Source organism: Aquarana catesbeiana, linkage group LG02 (assembly GCF_042186555.1).
Source record: "Aquarana catesbeiana isolate 2022-GZ linkage group LG02, ASM4218655v1, whole genome shotgun sequence".
In the NCBI taxonomy this organism is placed as follows: domain Eukaryota; kingdom Metazoa; phylum Chordata; class Amphibia; order Anura; family Ranidae; genus Aquarana; species Aquarana catesbeiana.
This window is the reverse complement of record NC_133325.1, coordinates 671,822,187-671,843,642: the sequence shown is the minus strand read 5'-3', so window position 1 is coordinate 671,843,642 and position 21,456 is coordinate 671,822,187. Positions and strand designations below refer to the sequence as shown.

At 43.9% G+C, this 21,456-nt stretch overlaps 1 protein-coding gene and 1 long non-coding RNA gene across 5 annotated transcripts in view; one reads left to right on the top strand and one right to left on the bottom strand.

Annotated features, from left to right (window-relative positions):
• Positions 1-1,115, bottom strand: part of LOC141128991 (uncharacterized) — a 58,400-nt gene extending 57,285 nt beyond the window's left edge. Inside the window, exon 1 of the long non-coding RNA XR_012241753.1 lies at positions 1,025-1,115. This is a non-coding gene — a long non-coding RNA (uncharacterized lncRNA). The remainder of the gene's footprint in view (positions 1-1,024) is intronic.
• Positions 812-19,239, top strand: LYRM9 (LYR motif containing 9). Of its 4 annotated transcripts, none has more exons than XM_073616680.1 (4): positions 812-926; positions 9,774-9,990; positions 14,995-15,087; positions 17,865-19,239. In XM_073616680.1, the coding sequence occupies exons 2-4, from the start codon at positions 9,865-9,867 to the stop codon at positions 17,880-17,882; spliced, it is 237 nt and encodes a 78-aa protein (XP_073472781.1). In that variant the 5' UTR covers positions 812-926; positions 9,774-9,864; the 3' UTR covers positions 17,883-19,239. The 4 variants fall into 4 exon arrangements, with proteins under 4 accessions (XP_073472781.1, XP_073472783.1, XP_073472784.1 ...); XM_073616682.1 differs by having other exon boundaries at positions 817-926; positions 9,850-9,990; XM_073616683.1 differs by having other exon boundaries at positions 823-952; positions 9,850-9,990.
• Positions 19,240-21,456: the final 2,217 nt, after the last annotated feature.

Genomic DNA, 21,456 nt, shown 5'->3' with positions numbered 1-21,456 from the left:
TAGGATCTGGGGCTGCTGTCCCGTCATTCCCCTCTCCCCCTTTCCCTCTCCCCCTTTCCCTCTCCCCCTTTCCCTCCCCCATTCATCTCAGACTCTAACCATACCCTCTTGAGCCACGCCCACTTTCCGCGTAAGCCACGCCCACTTTCCGCGTAAGCCACGCCCATTTTTCGCCGCGGCGCGCTTCTATTATTTTTTACTAGGCCACGCCTACAAACGAATGCCCCGCCTCCTAATTATTGATTGGCTCCGCCTACAGCAAAAAAAAGTGTCCCACATATTTTTTTTTCAATGTTGGCAACTATGCAGTACCACCTATCAATGCCCATCAGTGCCACCTATCAATGCTGCCTATCTGCGCTGCATATTAATGTCTCCTCATCAGTGCCACCACATCAGTGCAGCGAAGGAGAAAAATGACTTATTTACAAACTTTTCTGACACTAAGAAAAACTTTTTTTTTTTTTCCAAAATTTTCAGTTTTTTTTTAGCCCGCAATAAAAAACCCAGCGATGATTAAATACCACAAAAAGAAAGCTCTATTTGTGTGAAATAAAATAATAAAAATGTCATTTGGGTACAGTGTTGCATGACCACGCAATTGTCATTCAAAGTGTGACAGTGCTGAAAGCTGAAAATTGGCCTGGGCAGGAAGGGGGTAAAAGTGCCCTGTAGGCAAGTGGTTATAAAGCGATGTTTTTGGTACATGACAAGACTCTCACCACAAAGAGTATTGTGCACATGATGAGATGCAAAGTAATGTTTTGTGTGTATTATGGAACGTCAGTATAGGAGCGGCAGTAACATCTGTCTGCCACCAGGGGGAGCTTTGGTGTCGCAGAGACAGCAAATACAGTATAACTAGCAGGCGTGTGTGAGGAGAGGACCGGAAGTGAAGAGGCCTCGGGGGTCCCACACTAAACAAGGTCCGTACACACAGAGGAGCCTAGCGGTTAGTGTTCCCCTGTATTAGCAGCATGACTCTTCTATTACAGCATACCTTATTCTCTATGGCACTGCTCACCTTACCACCAATGTCATGGTGACTTCATACAACGCTGCATGCTCAGCACGGTCCTGGGTGACAGAGATCTTAAAGGGGTTGTAAACCTTCCGGCTCAAAGGGTCTTATGAATGCATAGAGCAGTGGCTTGGATGCGAGCACGCAGTGGTGCCCCCAGGGAAAGCGGCTTTCTCTAGGGGTACTGCCTAGGGGGTAGGAGCCAGGAGTAGGGTTGTCACATCATCCCTTTAATCCACATATTAATTACACAGGTTCTGTGGCTGATTAAGGTGGTAATTAACCACTTGCCGACCGGCTCCCGCCAATATACGTCAGCAGAAGGGCAAGTACAGGCATATTAATGTACTTTTATGTTGCCCTTTAAGAAGCGGGTGCGCACGCGCTGCCGCGAGCTCTGTGAGTGTGATGGCGGGTCCCCGGACTTGATGTCCATGGGGATACCCACGATCGTCTCACAGAGAGGAAGAACGGAGAAATGCCTAGTGACATTTCCCCATTTCCCCATTCTGCCTAGTGACAGGACACTGATCACAGCTCCCTGTAATCGGGAGCGGTGATCAGTGTCATGTCAAACATAGCCCCTCCCCCCACAGTTAGAATCACGCACTAGGACACACTTAACCCCTACAGCGCTACCTAGTATTAACCCCTTCACTGCCAGTCACATTTACACAGTAATCAATGCATTTGTAATCATGCTGATCGCTGTATAAATGTGAATGGTCCCAAAATAGCACCAAAAGTGTCCGATCTCTCCGCCTTAATGTCGCAGTCATGATAAAAATCGATGATCGCCGCCATTACTAGTAAAAAAAAAAAAATTATTAATAAAAATGCCATAAAACTATCCCCTATTTTGTAGACACTATAACTTTTGCGCAAACCAATCAATAAAAACTTATTGCGATTTTTTTTTTTTTTTTAACCAAAAATATGTAGAAGAATACGTATCAGCCTAAACTGAGGAAGAAAAATGTTTTTTTATATATTTTTTGGGGATATTTATTATAGCAAAAAGTATAAAATAATGCGTTTTTTTCAAAATTGTCGCTATTTTTTTGTTTATAGCACAAAAAAAAACGCAGAGTTGATCAAATACCACCAAAAGAAAGCTCTATTTGTGGGGGAAAAAGGACGTCAATTTTGTTTGGGAGCCACGTCGCATGACCGCGCAATTGTCAGTTAAAGCGACGCAGTGCCGAATCGCAAAAAGTGCTCTGGTCTTTTGCCAGCCAAATGGTCCGGGGCTGAAGTGGTTAAACTCACTTGGTGCCTTATCTGCATTAAATCAGCCTCAGAACCTGTGTAATTCATATGTGTCATGCATTAAAGTTATGATGTGGCAACACTAGCCAGGAGTGCTGGCAGGTGACATAAAAAGAAGAGGATCAGAGCTGCTCTGTGCAAAACCACTGCACAGAGCAGGTAAGTATAACATGTTTGTTATTTAAAAGAAAACAATATACTACTTTAAGACTGCATTCACACCTGCACGTCCTGGGAATGCGTGAAAAACGCGAGTCACGCTTGAAGTGCCATTAATTCTTAACGGTATTCCGAATACCGACAGATAAATGCATGAAGTTGTTGACTTGTGCTAGTTGTGAATGGCGCCTTAGGTGTATGTGTAGTCAGATAATTTTATTTTGCTTTGAATAGATGAGGAAGGGTTAAAACCCTGCCAAGCTATTTTTTTTATTTTGCTGTCTATACACCATTGGGGAAATTTCCCTTCACTTCTGGTATCCTTGATGCACCTGGACGTTAGATGTTGGCATGCAGTGTGACTTGAGCTCTTCCAGAGGGCCACATAATAGCAGCACATTTTCTTGCATTATAATTCACCTCAATGGCCATAAATATCAGTCCCGCTGCATTTTTTGCAACGTATTGCACATTGAAAAAGTTGGAGCACGATAACCCCTAGCATTGATGTCAGTGACAGGAGATATTGGTGTCAGTGGCTGCAATAGTAGCACCCAGCACTGGTGTCAGTATTGTTACAAACATACACACACATGTGGTCAGTGACAGTGAAATGTAACCCTCCCTCCACACATTGGTGGTCAGTGAAAGCTATCACCCACCCCACATTGGTGGTCATGGCAGTAAAAGTTACCCCCCCAATCCTCCACAGGATTGGTTGGCATTGCAGTGGAAGTTAAACCCCCCCCCCCCCTTATGTTGCTGGTCAGGACAGTAAAGGCTAACCTCCCCATCTCCCCTAGCATTGGTGGGCACGACAGTGAACATTAAGCCCCCCCCCCCTTTCCATTGGTGGTCATTGCATTGAAAGCTGAAGTGCTTGTAAAGGCTAAAGGTTTTTAGCATGCATCAAGGTAAAAAACCTTCTGTGTGCTGCTCCCCCCTAATACCTGAGCACCCTCTTCATCCAGCGATATGCACGAAAGCCTCGGCTGTCCCAGGACTCCCTCTTCTCATTGGCTGAGACAGCAGTGAGAGCCGTTAGCTCCCACTGCTGTCAATAACAGCCAATGAGGAGAGAGTGGAAGGCGGGGGCCAAGGCGCGACATTGTGTCTTATGGACACATAGAGCGGGGCTCGGGAGCGAGTACGCATCAGTGCCCCCATAGCTAGCGACTTGATATTGGGGGCACTGGTGAAGGGGGAGGAGCCACACGTGTCAGTGGGGGACACAAGAAGAGGAGGACCTGGGCTGCTCTGTGCAAAACCACTGCACAAAGACATATTTGTTATTTTATAAAAAAAAAAAAAACTATGTTGTATGTTCCATGTTTTCTATGTGCAACTCCTAGCCCCCCTTAATACCACTTTCTCTAGTCGTCTGTCAAGGACAGCACTAGAGAGATAGGCTCCACCTCCAGAGGCAGGAAACACAGATCTTTAAAGGGCGGCTTCCGTCCCTCTGCTTCAGTATTTGTGTCCGGAGGAGGAGGCTGGATATAGGAACTCTCCTTCCCCTGACCCTGGGAGTCACCCATGGGAGAAGGGGAAGGAGATCTGCATACCTGCAGTCAGCAGTCGCTAAAAGGTGGCAGGCATCTGGGTCCCCCGGCCAGGATAACAGCAGCTGGTGCCGGTGTCCTCCTCCTTGATAACCCTGGGAGGGCTGGCGTTCCCCGCTCGGCTGCCAGATACGGGGGGGGGCGGGTGTAGGCCACGAGTTCCCGGCCCTTGAAATGCAGGAGGAGGGCGGGGACTACCGGTGCACCACTTCTGGTTCCAGGTCACGCGGCGAGGGCCAGGGCGCTTTATTTGAAAAGCACCAGCCACAGAAGAAAAAAATACTACTCCACAGCACAGTCGTCCATAATGAAGGAAACAGACAGCATGGATGCAGCCGATCCAGGTGGCAGTGGAGCCGACCCAGCTCAGGTAGGCGGACACAGGGGTGCCTTAGACCTACGGGGCTGGGGGGGGGGTGATGGACTCTTAGGTAGCCCATTTTTTGACCCCTCTTTTTAGACGGGATCCGGACTAAGGAGTCCTGTGAATCCCATCAGCAGCTGGTGGGGGTGCACTGAGGTGTTGGTGAAGGACACCCATACTCTGCTAAAAGGTTTGCTGATGGTAGCTTGTCTTTATTTTTTCCCTTCCCTTGTCCTCCTTCTCCTCCTCAGCCCAAAGAACCGGAGAGGTCGGGGGGGGAGAGGAAATGTCCGTCATGTGCGAACAAATTTAAGGAAGGGTGGAACAAGCCCCTCTGTAAGCCCTGTATTAACAAATTGGTTTACAAAGAGGCAACGGGGGCCTGCAAAGAATTAATTTCTGGGGTCCAGAAAGAAATGAAGGCCATTAAGACAATGCTGACAAACCTTGAAACCCCAAAACTACCAGCCGCAGTCCCCCTGCTTCCGCCCCAGACATGGCTGACGAATCAGGGGGAGAGGAATCGGATTCTTTGGATGAACCAAGTGAGGCGGCATCATCCAAAGATATTCCGAGCCAAGGGACAAGTTCATTCAGATACAGGCTCTCACTCGAGGAGGTTGATGCCTTATTGGGGGTGATCTACGAGATGCTTGAGATTAAAGAAGAGCAAGTCTCCTTGTCTTTGCATGACCAGATGTATCGGACCCTGAAGGAAGACCAAACCAGGGTTTTTCCTGTACACAGCGCGCTTGCAGACTCTATTAAAAAAGAGTGGGTGGAACCGGAGAAAAAATTGTTTTTTCCCAAGAGTTTGAAGAGGAGATTCCCTTTCAGTGACGATTCCACCTGTGTTTGGAACAAGGTGCCTAAAGTAGAAGCAGCCTTTTCCCAGTGCGCCAAATCAACAGACCTCGCCTTTGAGGACATGGGTGTCCTTAGGGAACCCATGGACAAGAGGATGGAGGTACTGCTAAAAAGGTCATGGGAAGTAGCCATGGCGAACCTAAAACCTGCAATGGCTACAACAATAGTGGCTCGTAATTTGGAAGTCTGGCTGGACCAATTACAAGGTCATTTGGAAAGTGGGACCTCCAGGCAGGAAATTTTGGATTCCCTTCCCATGCTGCTTAAGGCAGCGGGCTATATGGCAGACGCACCAAAACTAAGAAAGCCACAGGGAAACGTTTTTTTCGTCACCAAAGACAAGGGCCATCACAAGGACAGAGCTCTAAGGGGTCAACTCCTAAAAAACAGTGGAAAGGAGAAAACAGAAAGGTGTTCTGTTTTCCTCTTCTAAAAAAAAAAACACTAAATCCCAGTGATTTGGTTCCCGTGGGAGGGAGACTGTGGCAGTTCCTCCCACAGTGGGAAAAGACTACCCCAAATGCTTTTATACTGAGGATAATCAGGGAGGGCTGTCGAATACAGTTCGAAGGAGTAACAACACCCGAGTATGAAAGGGGTTAACGTCGTTTAGGACATTCCATACCCAAACACAAAGGTATTTACCGAACATTTCAATCAGCCGAACAAGGAACCCATGCAAATAATTTTCCCCCCAAGTACGAGGACGAGGCTCTGTCTTGAGTTTCAAGCAGGACTGAATCTTTATTCAAACAGGTGTTATACAGATCCCACTTCAAAACACTTCCCCCCACCCTTGGAAAACAGGGCGGGTTAAACTGTCCAATGACAATGAACACACAGGTCAGGTGTGTTTAACTTCTCATCAGTAAACAGTCTTAACAGGGGGGCTGCTGGAAGAATCCCCCCTCCCTCTTTCCTCACAGCAAGACACTTCCCATAATAGTTGAGCCAGACAGCCACAATAGACAATAGAATACACTCACACCCGAACCAGCAAATAGTACACAACATAATGAGACAGCACACATTTTATATATATATATATATATATATAATATATATATATATATATACATATATACAGCATTGAGTCTGACTAGCACAGATCATAGTGGGGTTCTCATTCAACCTGTGCCCCTATTAGTGACTCCCGTCACAATGGCATATCCAGGGTCCCCACAGTCTGTGTGTCTTGGGGGACATGGACCTGAATCTAAAGTAACACCACCTCCAGGGTCCCAGGCATACTGCTCACAACAAGCACGATTCCCCCAAATGCCAGGGCCCATAATCGGTAGGCAAGAGGCTGGCATTCAGTCCCCTCCAAAAGCCTCTGTCCTGGTTAGGTCTGTCACAGAAGGCACTCCACCCGTAAGGATGTGTGTGTGTGACCACGCCTCCCAGGGATCCTCAGAAGGCTACGGCCTTGTTGTCACAAATTGGCGACTTGGTGGACCAGCGGGTTCTTGTTCCAGTGCCACAGAAATAAGTAAACCACAGTTTCTACTCTCACGTTTTTGTAGTAAAGAAACCGTCTGGCAAATTCCGTCTAATACTAAATTTAAAGTTACTAAACAACTGGGTAGCATACAAAAAATTCCGGATGGAAACAATCTTTTCGGTAAAGTCAATTCTTCCCCTAGATTGTATCATGACCTCCCTCGTTCTGAGGGACGCCTATCTACACGTCCCAATCCATTAGGACTCTCAAATTTTTGAGAATAGCAATCCAGTGGGGAAGGCAGGTCCGACAATTTCAGTTCACGGCCCTACCATTCGGCCTGTCCTCATCCCCCAGCATTTTTACAAAAATCCTGGCGGAAGCACTGGCTCCCCTGAGATTGAAAGGGATATCGGTCATACCATATTTGGACGACCTTTTATTCTTTGCCCTCTCCGTGCTCCAATTACAGGGAGATCTGCGGGCGGCCATTTCCTTTTAAAAAAACTGCGGTGGTTGATAAACAAAGAAAAGACACAGGTCTTACAGTACCTGGGGTTCTTGGTGAACTCAGTGACGCAAAAGATCTATCTCACAGAGGAGAAGGTAGAAAAGGTGAAGGCGACTGCAACCTTTTTTACAAAACAATCTGGCAATTTCCCTCCTCTCAGTTATGTCAGGTCTGGGTTTTCTGGTAGCAACAATTCCTGTGGTACCATGGGCGAGGGCCCATTTCATGTGTCTGCAGGCCAACGTCCTGAACAGCTGGGACGGAGTGCAGGAATCGCTAGACACAACCATCCGCCTATCTTCAAAGACCAGAAGGTCTCTGGTGGTGGAGGAACGAAAAGAACCTTGTGCAGGGTCTATTGTGGTCTCTTCCAGTCTCCATCTGTATCGCCACGGGCGCCAGTGCTTGGGGGCCCATTGGGGTCAAAAATAGCCCAAGGGCGCTGGGAGAAAGTACAGTCCCAAAGGTCTGCAAACTGGAGGGAGTTACAGGCGATCTGGGAAGCGCGAAAGACATTTGCAGGAGAGCTGAAAGGTCACCACGTACAGATCCTCTCGGACAATGTGGTAGCAGTGTCTTATTTAAACAAACAAGGGGGAACAAAATGTCTGTCCTTAATCAGACTAACAAGTATCATCTTTTTTTGGGCCAAAAGAAACCTGAAATCGGTATTTGCAGTCCATCTGAGAAGAGTGGACAACCACCTGGCGGACTTTCTGAGCCGACACCAAGTGTCCGAGTCGGAGTGGTCACTAAACAACGAGGTCTTCCAGCTAATAGTACAGAAATGAGGTCTCCCACATGTGCCAACAGAACAAATGCCCAGGTAACGGTGTACTTCTTGCTAGAAAGAGAAGCAGGGGCCAAAGGGATAGACGCCTTGGCCCAGAGGTGGGCCTTACCCACGTGCTACGCCTTTCCCCCATTCAAACTTATTCCTCTAGTCCTGAGGAAATTTCTTCAAGAATGGACCACGATGATATTAGTGGTCCCGTATTGGCCGAAAAGGTTGTGGTTTTCCACACTGTTACGCCTGACAGAGGAGCCTCCCCTCATGCTGCCCAAGAGGAAGGATATCCTGTCCCAGGGCCCAGTTCTGTTACCAAAAATACAGGCTCTAAAATTATCGGCTTGGTGTCTGAAGAAAGCCTCCTGAAGTCTAAGGGGCTCTCGGACAGGGTGGTAAACACAATTCTTTCTAGTAGAAAGAAGGTAACCCAAGCGATTTATGTTAAGTGTTGGAAAATTTTTTGTTCATGGTTAGATACCAAGAAGATGTCTGCAGGTATTCCAGCCGTCTTGGAGTTTTTACAAGACAGTGCGGATCAAGGACTGGCCATTAGTACATTAAAAGTTCAGGTTTTGGCCTTGTCTGTTTTTTTTAGCGCAACCCCTGGTGTTAGACCTGCTAGTTAGCAGGTTCTTTAAGGGGTTAGCCAGAATTAGACCTGTTCCATTTAATATTTTGCCAAAATGGGACCTATTGATAGTTCTACAGGGTTTGATAAAATGTCACAGGAAGAGGAGCTTTCCATAAAATGGGTCATGCTCGAAACGGTCTTCTTAGTGGCCATATCCACAGATGGCCGCATTAACGAGCTACAGGCATTTTCCATTAAAGAGCCTTTTTTGCAAGTTTGAAGACAGGCTGGTACTACGCACAGACCCAGGGTTTTTACCTAAAGTAGTGACAAAATTCCATAGAAAACAGGAAATTGTTTTGCCATCATTCTGTGGGTCACCCGCCAATCCAAAGGAAATAGAATTTCACCAACTGGATGTGAGAGCTTGTCTTCCGGTATCTGGAAATGTCGAAAAACATTAGAAAATCCAATGCTCTAATTATTTTACATGCAGGGAAAAATTGGGGTCTCAAGCTTCAAAAAAACACAATCGCAAGGTGCATTAAACAAGCTATTGTGGAAGCCTACAAAATTATGAAAAAGAAATGTCCCTTTTCCCCCATGGCTCACTCCACACGGGCACTATTGGCTTCTTGGGCGGAGCGAGCTGGTGCGACACCAGAACAAATCTGTCAAGCAGCAACATGGTCAAACTACTCGACTTTCATGAAGCACTATAGATTGGACCTTACCTCAGCGCAAGACCAAGCGTTTGGGAGAAAAGTCCTCCAAAAGTCCTCCAAGCGGTAGTTCCCCCCCCCCCCCCCCCAATCTGGTAAATTCTCGTTGATCGTTGATAGTGCTGTCCTGGACAGACGACTAGAGAAAACTAGAGTTAGTCTTACCGGTAACTCTGTTTCTAGGAGTCGTCCAGGACAGCAGGGATTTCCTCCCTATATGCTGTTATAACTTTGGACGAGTGTTTTTGTTGTTTCAGAAGCCGTTCTGGGGAAGTTCTCAGTTAAAAACTGAAGCAAAGGGACGGAAGCCGCCCTTTAAAGATCTGCTGATGTGCTTCCTGCCTCCAGAGGTGGAGCCTATCTCTCTAGTGCTGTCCAGGACGACTCCTAGAAACAGTTACTGGTAAGATTAACTCTAGTTTTAACCCCCTCCCCCCACTTCCTGCATTGGTGGTCATGGCAGTGAAAGTTAGATGCTTTATTTTTATTCAAGGTCAAAGATGCAAACTGACTGCGAGTTAGCTGCATGCAAGAAAAAGTAGTGACGCCTGGCTTACTTCTATTAAAAGGAAACTGAACATAAAATGGTACCACTAGCTGGTGCAGAAATGGTGCATAAACCCCTACAGCTTTATCGATACCTTATTCGTTGTTGCAAGCAACTTCCAAATGAGAATCTCCAGCATCATTACAGACATGCAGTACGACAGGTATGTTTTAATGTGCAGAAGCTTAAATATATCGCAATTGATTTTAAAATAACTTGAACATATGAAGGAATATCAAAAATGTTGATATACAGTACACTGTAGTTACATATTTCCTTTGCCAGGAAGATTTGGGTAACATTGACTTTTTTTTTCTTTGAGGCCGCTTTCACACTGCCGCAACTTGAAAGTTGAACAATTTTGCCGCAATTTCAGGGAATGCCTGTGTAAACTTGAGGTCTGTGGACTTCAACTCACATCAGAGTCGGACCAAAGTAGTACACTTTGAAGTCGCACAGATATGAATGGTTATCATTGGGAATCATGGGGCATGACCTCTCATGCGACTTTGATGTCCAAAGTCGCAAGAAAAGTCACACAAGTGTTAAAGGGGCCTAACTTTCGCAGGGCAGCAGTATATACAGTATCTCACAAAAGTGAATACACCCCTCACATTTTTGTAAATATTTTATTATATCTTTTCATGTGACAACGCTGAAGAAATTACACTTTGCTACAATGTAAAGTAGTGAGTGTACATCTTGTATAACAGTGTAAATTTTCTGTCCCCTCAAAATAACTCAACACACAGCCATTAATGTCTAAACTGCTGGCAACAAAAGGTGGAGGAGCACAAGGTCTGTAACATCCACCAGCTTCGTGATGTCGTCATGGAGGAGTGGAAGAGGACTCCAGTGGCAACCTGTGAAGCTCTGGTGATCTCCATGCCCAAGGGGGTTAAGGCAGTGCTGGAAAATAATGGTGGCCACACAAAATATTGACACTTTGGGCCCAATTTGGACATTTTCACTTAGGGGTGTACTCACTTTTGTTGCCAGTGGTTTAGACATTAATGGCTGTGTGTTGAGTTATTTTGAGGGGACAGCAAATTTACACTGTTATACAAGCTGTACCCTCACTACTTTACATTGTAGCAAAGTGTCATTTCTTCAGTGTTGTCACATGAAAAGATATATTAAAATATTTACAAAAACACGAGGGGTGTACTCACTTTTGTGAGATACTGTGTATATATAAATATTTTTTTGTTTTGTAAAGATATACTTGCAAGCCAACGGGCGCATAACTTGAAACACCTTAAATTTATCTCGGGCAGATCCCATATGACAGAAGGAAAAGACAGCATGATCCCTATTAAAAATAAATGACATCAGAGAATGTTTGGGTATCATCTTGGGCCCTTTCATAGAGGCAGCCTGATCAGATCCTCCTGTCAGTTTTTTAGGCGGATCTGATTGAAAGTTCCTTGTTAGCTTGTGAACTGCGAGATGAAAATGGGCTTGCATCCCATTACATTTGAGTCCATCCTGGTCCAAAGGAAAAATTGGAAAAGGTCTGTGTCCCTTTCTATTTTTTCAGACCTAAACATGGTGGATTGTATGTAATCAGATGGAAGTCTGTTTATATCCGGTAACCCATATACTGTATCTAATATAGGTCAGGAAAGCTCTGATATTTAAATGCAGCAAAAAACAAAATAATGGACACAAACTTGTGTCCTGCTCTGCTTCAGCAGGGGATGTGTTCCCTGGGTAAGGGGAGGTGTCCCCTGACTTCCCTAGGTAATGCCCACATATGATTCTGAGCATCCATGATTGAAAGAACTGAACTCTAAATAATGAAATGGGCAGGCCAAGAACAGTAAGTCTAGGGAGGGAAAATTAGATGAGCTGGATGTGCTCTAACCAGGAGAAGAGGCAGGCTCCTTCTGACTTCCTGCAGTTTGTAATGCACACCGTGATGAGCTCACAGTGTGTAGTTAAAGGATAAGTTCACCTTTGGAAACATGTTACACGTTCCACCTGTTTTTAAGGTGGAACATGTTCCCAATGTTGCAGCCGCTGCTTGATCCCTGCACTTCCTGTGACAGCAGTTTGGGAAGAAGTTCCCCATACTAGCTGTCACTTTTTAAAATCAGCGTGGCCATGCTGGGCGCCGCCCACACGACTGCATCATTCATTCACACAGCTCTGTGTGAATGAACTACAAGCCCTGACATCCTTTGTACTGGCGGCTTGTAGTTCTCAATGAACTACCACAGCGCTGTGGAGCACCATGGTAGTTCATTGATTCTTCCTGTCAGTGTATCTGCTTGCCTGTACAGGATGTACGGCCCAAAGATACACTGACTGTTCTGCCTGCAGAAGACCTGCATGGCACGAGCGATCTGCTGATCGCTGGTGCAATGCTTTATAGGCTCAAAAAAAAAAACAAATAATACATGCACATTTTTTTACCTGCAAAAAAATGTGCATTTATTATTTATTTTTAGAAAAGTGAACTTATCCTTTAAATCAGAGTAAGCATTTTAGTACAGGAGAGGAGCCTGCACAACTGTACAAGACTAAGGGTAAGGCTGGAGTCTAGTTTTTATTCAGTGGGCAGCCATTGCTTATTGATGTAGTGCTGTGAGTGACAGCTGTTGCCATACAAGGGATTGGCATCCTTTAGAAGCGTATGGATTAGGTGGTTTAGGGGTTTGAAGCTGTAAACCTGTTATTGCAGAGGGACACATTAATTATGACTAAGTCACACTTTTCTTCTGTACCTATTTAGCTAGTCCCACTTTTCAGCAGGGCGCAGTCCGCTCCCTGCTTACCTGATTATGTGACATTATTATTGGTGTAAATGCCACTGCTAGTGATGTCCATGAGTTAATCTCAGGGCAGATGCAATTATTTGGTTTTGGGGGACCATTTTTGGTAGACAGTAGATACCTGTGTCTGCTGGACACCAAAGTTTACAGTCCACTCAGCATCTGCATTTTTGGAGTAATCCATTAAATGCCAGGCATTGTGTGAATCCTATAAGGAAAGGGGAGGTAAAATGGGGCTTCCTAAATCTAATAAGTGGTTGTGATAAAAAAGTTGGAAAAATAAAATAAACCGACCTAATAATGTGTTCTATCTCTTCAAATTACAAACCGCGCAAACATTATTAGTGTTAAATCGTATGGGTGCTCAATATAACACTTTCAATCCTGGATGGCTAAGAAAAAGTTCAGTAAACCAAAAAATACACATATAAAGTGCTCAGTGTGCTTATTGTGCAAAAAGTGTCCACACAAAATATTTGTCTATTAAAAACTGGATTATACTCTGTATAAAAAGAAAATAAATATATATATAATATATATATATATATATAATGTGTATATGTATGTGTGTATATATAATGTGTATGTATGTAAGAATCCACTGGTGTAAACCAAAAAAATCACAGTTCAAAAAATATAATAACTTCCAAAGTGCCTGGATAAACAATATCTCTTGGTAAAAAATTAGGTGAATTCCCCATGTGCTCCCCTCTCGGTTCCACACTCACCAGAAAGATGTATCCCTGCAGGGGTAAAGCACATTCAAGCAGGGTCGTCTCTGGTCTCTTGTCTGGTGGAATCTCCTCCACGGTGGGTCTAGTCATTGGGTACACTCGCATATGGGTGGATGGAAAAAAATGCTCCTCATAGCGTAAATCCATAAAAATAAATTTTATTCAAATCAAAGTTTTAAAATCACACTTTCAATAGTGCTGCAAGGTCAGTATAAATACCACAGCAATAGATCTTAGGCACCTTGAGTTCCATAGACTGGAAGTAATGTGATGGCGCTCCAACTTACGCGTTTCATCATACAGACGTCTTCAGAAGCGGCACCATCTTGGAGCACCTCATGTCTTTTATCTCGTGCGGTCGCCATGCCAACAGGACGCACTGGGGGCCATATTTAATTTAGTTGCCACGGGAGTCATATACGGCCCGTCAATACAGGGCATATATTCCACATTACTCAGCCCCCTGCGGTCAACAGAAAATTATTGCCAGGCGTAAGTAACAGGACACACTGGGGACTACTGGGGCCATATTAGTTTGATAACCACAGAAATCATACGCAGCCCATCATTGCAAGGCATGTGTTTCACATCACTGAGCCTCCAGTTGTCAGAAGGAGTATTGCCAGGCAACTCACACAATACAAACAGTACAATTTAGCAGTAACTGGTAAATTTAACCCAGATATTACACAGTAAACTCGCACAATAATCCTTTTTTAAAACAAAGATCATAGAATACTAATTAAAAGAGGAAAAAGGGAGATAAATAAGGATATAGATATGAGTCTCCTAAAAGTCATTGGATACTGGGGCCATATTGTTTTGATAACCAAGAGATATTGTTTATCCGGGCACAAGTCACTTTAGAAGTTATTATATTTTTTGAACTGTGATCTTTTTGGTTTACAAAAGTGGATTCTTACATATATATATATTTTTATACGGATTATAATCCCGTTTTTTATGGACAAATATTTTGTATGAACACTATTTGTACAATAAGCACACTGAGCACTTTATATTTGTATTTTTTGTTTTATGGAACTTTTTATTAGCCATCCAGGATTGCAAATGTTATTTTGAGCACTCATACGATTTAACACTAATAATGTTTGTGTGGTTTGTAATTTGAAGAGAGAGGGCACGTTATTAGACGGTTTATTTTATTTTTCCAACACAACCACTTATTAGATTTAGGCAGTGCCATTTTACCTCCCCTTTCCTTATACCTTTCTTACTAACTCCACTCTGTGGAGCTTTGGGGGTAGGTAGCTGCCACATCTGTTTTACCATAGCGTGGAAAATAACAACCTATTTCAGTTGTGTGAATCCTGCATAGTGCTACTTTTATGAATGGACCCCTTAAGTGAAGATACTTTGTACTGATGGTTTCAAGGTTACCATGTGTAGAATTTGTATACAGTACACCATGCAAAGCTCCTAAGTCAACTGTAGCTTAACTAGTAATGATATTAATTAAGTATATTCTTCCATCATTTAAAGCAACAATATAAATAATATGCATGCTTGCAAATATCCAAGCAGGTGCTTATGGTGTATGTGTGGAATCTGTCACACATTTTTTTTTTTAAGTCACTTAAAACATTTAAAATGTATGTTGGACTACATTGAATTACTAAATGTGCTTTCTAACAGAGTTTTCAAGTTCATGCTGATGAAGATGATCCAGAACGAATACAGCAGATCATTAAAAGAGCCATAGAGGATGCTGACTGGGTGATGAATAAGGTATGTGAAAGAAAATCCTAATCCAAAGCCAAAGTTTTGTTTGGAAACAAATTTAGCCAGTCAAAAAAATAAGCATTGATATACAAGGGAGTACAGCCTTATCTGTTCACTATTTCAGTTTTCCATGCAGGCCTAAGGGGGCCCGTTTACACCAGTGCATTGCATTAACACATGTGAACGCACATTATTGTGTGTGTGTGTGTAATGCATTGCATTAGGAAGCCTATTCATTTTGAATAAACCCAAATGCTCCAAAGATGGTGGATGCTACACTTTTCTGAACACAGCTCAGCTCACCTGCAACTCACAATTATTCACATCTGTGTGCTAATGAGCATTTCAAAGCCTTGTGTTTATGTGTTGGGGTGCTATTCAAAATGAACGGCAAAGCACCTTACTGTAGTACACTTGTTGCTATACGTTTGTGATAATGCTTGTCAAAATGGGCAATTTAGAGTGTGTCGACACAATGCACAGGTGCAAGGGGGCCCTTACTCTAGTGCACTAGCCCACCCCATTCCAAGTAAAGTGCAATAACTTTTAGCAACTGGGCAGCTATCGGTTTACTGTAGTCAGATGAGTAAAAAAAATAGAGCTTCATTCCTTGTAATCAGTTACTGCACATTACACTAGTTATTGCATATTTAAAGTGGAACTAAACCCTCCAACCCTTTACAGCCCAGGGAGCTGCTATTTAAAGTGGATGGCCACCCTGAAAAAAAAATTACACCAAAAATCCTAAAAAAAATAAAAAAAGAAACATTTGAAAAAAAAAAAATGTTTAAACTTATCTAAACCCTTGTTGCTAGGCAGTCTTCCTAATCTGCCTCTTCCTTTTCCGCGGCGTCTTCTGCTCCTCGGTGAGCCGCCCCGTTGTCTTCTGGGAACTGTGTGTGTTCCCAGAACACCACGGGGCCATTCACAGAGCGCCGCGTGGCTCGCGAGTATGCAGTAGGAAACTGGCAGTGGAGCCGCCACTAGGATGGCGGTGCCGGGACCCAAGAGCCGAGGGATGGGTCGGCCTCAGGCGGCCGACATCGCAGGCACCCAGGACAGGTAAGTACTTATTTAAAGTCAGCAGCTACAGTGTTTGTAGCTGCTGACTTTTAATTTTTTTTTTTTTAAGCCGGAATCCCGCTTTAAGCCTCTGATCTGCAGTTTCCATGATGCTGCACGTGACACCAGCCATTTTAGAGCTTAAAGTGGTTGTAAAGTCTAAAGTTTTTTTTTTTTTTTTTTATCTTATTGCCTTCTATGCCTTCAGATAAAAATCCTTCTGTGTGCAGCAGCCCCCCTAACACTTACCTGAGGTTCATCTAGATCCAGCGATTGTTGCAGGAGTGTATCGGCTGCCCAGAACCCCCTTCTCATTGGCTCCCCCTGCTGTCAGTCAAAGTCAGTCAGCCAATGAGGAGAGGGGGGGGGGGTGGGCTGTGGCTCCGTGTATGAATAGAATAGCTTTGGCTCAGGTGCTCCTATAACAAGCTGCTTGCTGTGGGGGGCACTCAACAGGAGGGAGAGGCCAGGAGCGCTGAAGAGGGACCTCAGAAGAGGATGATCGGGGCTGCTCTGTGCAAATCATTACACAGGGCAGGTAAGTTTAACATGTTTGTTACTTGTAAAAAAAAAAACAAAAAAAAACCAAACAAACAAGACTTTAGTGTCACTTTAACAGTTGGATTGAGAGCTGACATGAACACACTAGTAACTGTAACATTTATCATTCAAGGCATGCCTTGAATGTAACGGTTTTGGAAAACAGTCTCCTCTCCCCTGACAGAACGGGGATTTGTGTGTTTGTGTTGAATCCCACAGGCAGAGGCATGATGGGACTTGTAGTTTTGCAACAGCTGGAGGGCCGCCAGTTTGAGACCTCTGCGTTACAGTAAAGGAAGCGGCTTCTGTTCGATCTACAACTGCCCTGGTACTGCACATGTCATTAGTTATGACACCAGCCATTTGATAGTTTGACAGTTTGTTTGAGGACACAAGCAAATGTGACAGTTGGCAATCCCGGCATTCCAGGAATGTAACTGTTTTTTGAAACCTTTGATGGATTTTGATGGATTTAGTTCCGCTTTATGATTTACTGCTGTTCAGGGGCTCTGGGTTTCAGTAAAATGGCAGCCTCCGGCAAAAAGAAACAGAAGCAATGCTGGAGGCAATTTATAGCACACGCTCATTTTGGTAGCATAATTAATGTGGAATGTGTGTTCCTTGCTAAAGAACTTTATTTTTTATCAAGTTGTTTTGGCTAAAGTTTAAATTTGCAGCTTTCATTAAAATAATACCTGATAATCTTACCATGTTGGACCTTGTTCAGCCACTTCATGTTATGGGTGACAAAGCTCTGTCCCTGTTGACCAGTTGTGCTCCTATACTGTCACCCTGTCTTATGGGTTTCCAGTGGAGAATACAAGTGGCCATTTCAACACAGTGATTGCAAGAATGGTCCACTGTCAACGCCATCCGGGCACTGACCCTAAGAATTGCCATCCAGCCATTTTTGGAGTGCATGCATAGAAAGGAAGTAGCTGCAAAGATGCTGCAGAGTGGAGATGCAACAAAGGATGGAAAAAAAGGTAAAAATGCCTATTTTATTAAAAAAATGCCATGTTATGATAAAACAGTGCTTGAGCCAACTAAATGTACTTTAAAAATTCAGCTGGTGCTTTATCAGTAAATCAGCAAGTTGCTAGGAGACAGTGGCATATTTTCAGTCCTGGACTGAGTTTTCTTTTATTCTGGGAAAAAAACATTTGTTTCTGTTTTTGTAGTATAAGAAACAAAGCTAGAAGAAGAGTGGAAGAAAAGAGAGATGCCTTTCCTTTAGAGACGCGATGAGTATAAATTGTGAGGTGGTTTCTTGTTCTCCATCAGGTTGCATGTCATCTTCTAAGACTATATTATATCTTATGGTGAAAACTACTTCTCTCCCCCATAAAAATGACTTACTGATGCATATTGGAATGCCTGCAGTGTTCAGCTTTGAGATCAGCCATTCTGAAAGAACATTGTGGTGCTTATTAAACATTTGACTGCTTTGTAAAAACACCAACATTGTTTTCTTCATAATATCTTTGTCTATCATATCGAAGTTATTGTTAGGTATGTGATCACTATTATGAAGATTGTCTTTATGTGGCACAATGTTCATTTTCAGCTTCTGAAAATATAAACAGAAAATCAGTTTCAGTGAAAAAATGTTTACTGTTTTTTTATGTGGTCCCCATTCATCTGAACAGTCAAACACATGAGGAAAAATAAAAAAATAAAATTAGGACCCGTTTATCATTGCTTTTCAGCATGTCATACCCAAGCAATTATGAATCAATGAGGAAAAGAAGACTAGTTTCCACATGACAATAGCAGTTTTCCCCTGTTCTGTCTAAGCTGTGGTGTTCGGTGATGGAGGCGCCCAGTGACAAAAGACTTTCCCAAGCTGTCAGATTCTGGTTTCCATGTTATTTCCATTTACTTTTTTCCCATTGCAATGAAATAAGGTAAACCAGGTCTGTTTGGGTATATTGATTTTGGCAGCATCTGTTTTTTTCAGTCCAGCTTTGTGCTGGCACAGCTGACTCTTGCTTTTTTTTTTTTTTCTTCCCTTTCTCCGAAGTCTTCTGGCTTATCACAAGATGCTCAGGGTCCTCTTCTTCTGATCTCTCTTTGGTGGGTAGTCCTGGATAATTCAGACAGTGGTGCTGACATGACGAGCGTCACTCTTCATTATTATGCTGTGAATAAAGGGTGCCATGGTGACGTCCTCTCAGGGGGTGGGCTCAGGAGACCCTGCACGCATGGTATCTCCACAGTATTTTAGGGTGGGTATTGCTGGGCATCATTCAACATGAAACTGTGGACATCTTGTTTCAAAAAGAGTATTGTCTGGATTAAAGGTGAATTTTGCAATCTGTGGATCAATTTTTATTTTTAAAAGCTTTGCCTGGGGTAGTGCTTTAATACACTGATCCATTTATTTTACATACAGTAAACATTGTATTTATTATTCAACTGAATTACTTAGTTTACATAAAACAAATTTACCAAACTGATATTCTGATTGTATTTCTGACGAATTTGACCTCTCAGAAATATCGCTGCTACAGCTTATTTGATTCAATTCAAATAAAGATATTCCATACATTGACATTTTGTGGTCTCACTTTCTGTACTAAGAAATCATTGTATTTATATTTAGTTCCTTTAGTTTTCTTGGCCAATGTTCACTTATTGAAGCACCAGTAGTTGGCAGCAATTTCACGCATTTCACGACAATGTTTTGTTGTCTATGGGGCCTCATCATAAATGTTATGTGGTCTTTTTCATTATAAATATCAGTAGCTGTGGCCTTTATCCAAATTTTGAACAATTGCCTAATGGGTGGTATTGTACTAAAGGGTAATACTCATTTGCATTTCCATAGTTGTAATGCATTATATGTTAATCACTTCAACCCCGGAAGTTTTTACCCCCTTAATGACCAGGGTATTTTTTGCGATTCGGCACTGCGTAGCTTTAACTGACAATTGCGTGGGCATATGACATTGTACCCAAATAAAATTGACGTCCTTTTTTTCCCACAAATAGAGCTTTCTTTCTTTTTCATACATCATGGGACACAGAGTCAGGCTAATATTCATTACCTGCTGGGTTATACTTCATCATCAGGTGAATGGACACTGGTAGACCAAAGGTCTTCAGGCAGGAAGTGATCCCCTATATAACCCCTCCCATACAGGAAGTACTTTAGTTTAATACCAGTGTCTGCAAGGTGGATGGCACGGTTTGTTTGAGCTCTCTGAGCTCCAGGTCTCTAGTCCCACAAATGGTTCCAAAATGAATCAAGGGATTGACCGATCAGATCCATTTGACAGAGGCTTTTATGCTTAGATAAATGGTACCCAAGCCTCGGGAAGAAGACTCAAGATCCTGAGAGGTTTTGCCTGTAATGTAGCCTCCAGGTGCTGGACCCTGTGGAGTAGAAACCCTGGACACTACAGCGCTAAGGCATTTCCTGCAGGGTGCTGTACAGGTCCAAGGGAGTGGACCCTAAACATGAAAAGGGTACCCAGTCCTTAAAGGTCCAAGTGACAGGAACCTCTTGTGAAGGATGAAGATTAGGCCCTTAGTTTCTAAGTGGCCCTGCGCCTGGACGGGTAAGTGAAACCCCTTTATTTTATTAATGTGGGGTGTAACAAGTGATTGTAACAATCAGTCAAGCTAGCTAAAAACTGGACACCTGTGTGTGGTGACCATAAGGGGGAGTTCCGGGCTAGCTGTGGGTGTTTGCAAAGTGTACCTTTTTTGCTTGTGTCTGGCTGTTTCTTACCTGTATAATGGTGTACGACGGTGCCCCCTTTTGCCTTGGTTCACCATGGCGCACATGCATTCGCAAGTGTGCCGTTGTGCTCAGCAGTTTGTTTGGTGGCCATGACGCATGCTGCTTAGCCGCACATGCTCAATAGCCTTTATCTGGGCGCACGAAGATTTGCGTCGTATGTGAATACAGTCACGCCGGTTCGCCGGGACTGCGTATGTGCGTGCGCACACACGCACAGAATGTTCCGGCGCACACCCAGCTTATTTAAGCTGTGTAAGCCAAGCATGTGATGCTTCCAGAAGACAGCTGTGGGACACAGAGCAGCCTCTGAATGGACACTTGCAGCGATTTATTTTTCCTTACCCGGGTCACGTAAGTCACCAGGTGTTGCTTAGCAGGCTAAAGGTGCTTAGCAGGATTGTTGCATAGGGGCTTGTTGAGCCCTATTAAAGGGTCTCCCTTCTGAGGTGTTTTAATACTACAACCAAGTACTCTTTGTGGCTATTAAATGTCTTCCAAAAAGAGGAGTGGGACTAACACCAGGGATGTTAGTCGTATCCCTAGTGTTGTATCCCCTGAAGGACCAGAGGCTTCCGGGCAATCGGAACCGCTGTCTGGTATTGTGCCTACAGTCAAAGCTGCTGTCCTCAGCCCTAGCCAGGTTAGAGCACAGGATTGCTGGCATGATTGCCTCCATCCCACAGGGTGGCAGGAAGCGTGACAGATCCCCCTCCCTGGAGCCTCCTAGTCTGGAGCAGGAATTGGTTGAGGATGGGGAAAAGCTTAAAGCTAAGGATTCGGTGGAGTGCCCAGCAGATGAGTCTGCTTCCAAGCAATCTGGACAAGAAGATATCCAGTCGATGTCTGCTTCTCAGTCGCAGATGCTTTTGATCCTGACTCTGGCCTCCTTTTCTGGCCCTGGGTCCAAAATTCTTCTAAAACCAGCACCAAGCCCTCCTTTTGAGGGGACCCCCCCACTCTATTGGGTGAGGGGAAGGCTGCTGCACTTTGCGGATATTTGGAAAACAACAATTCAGGACGAGTGC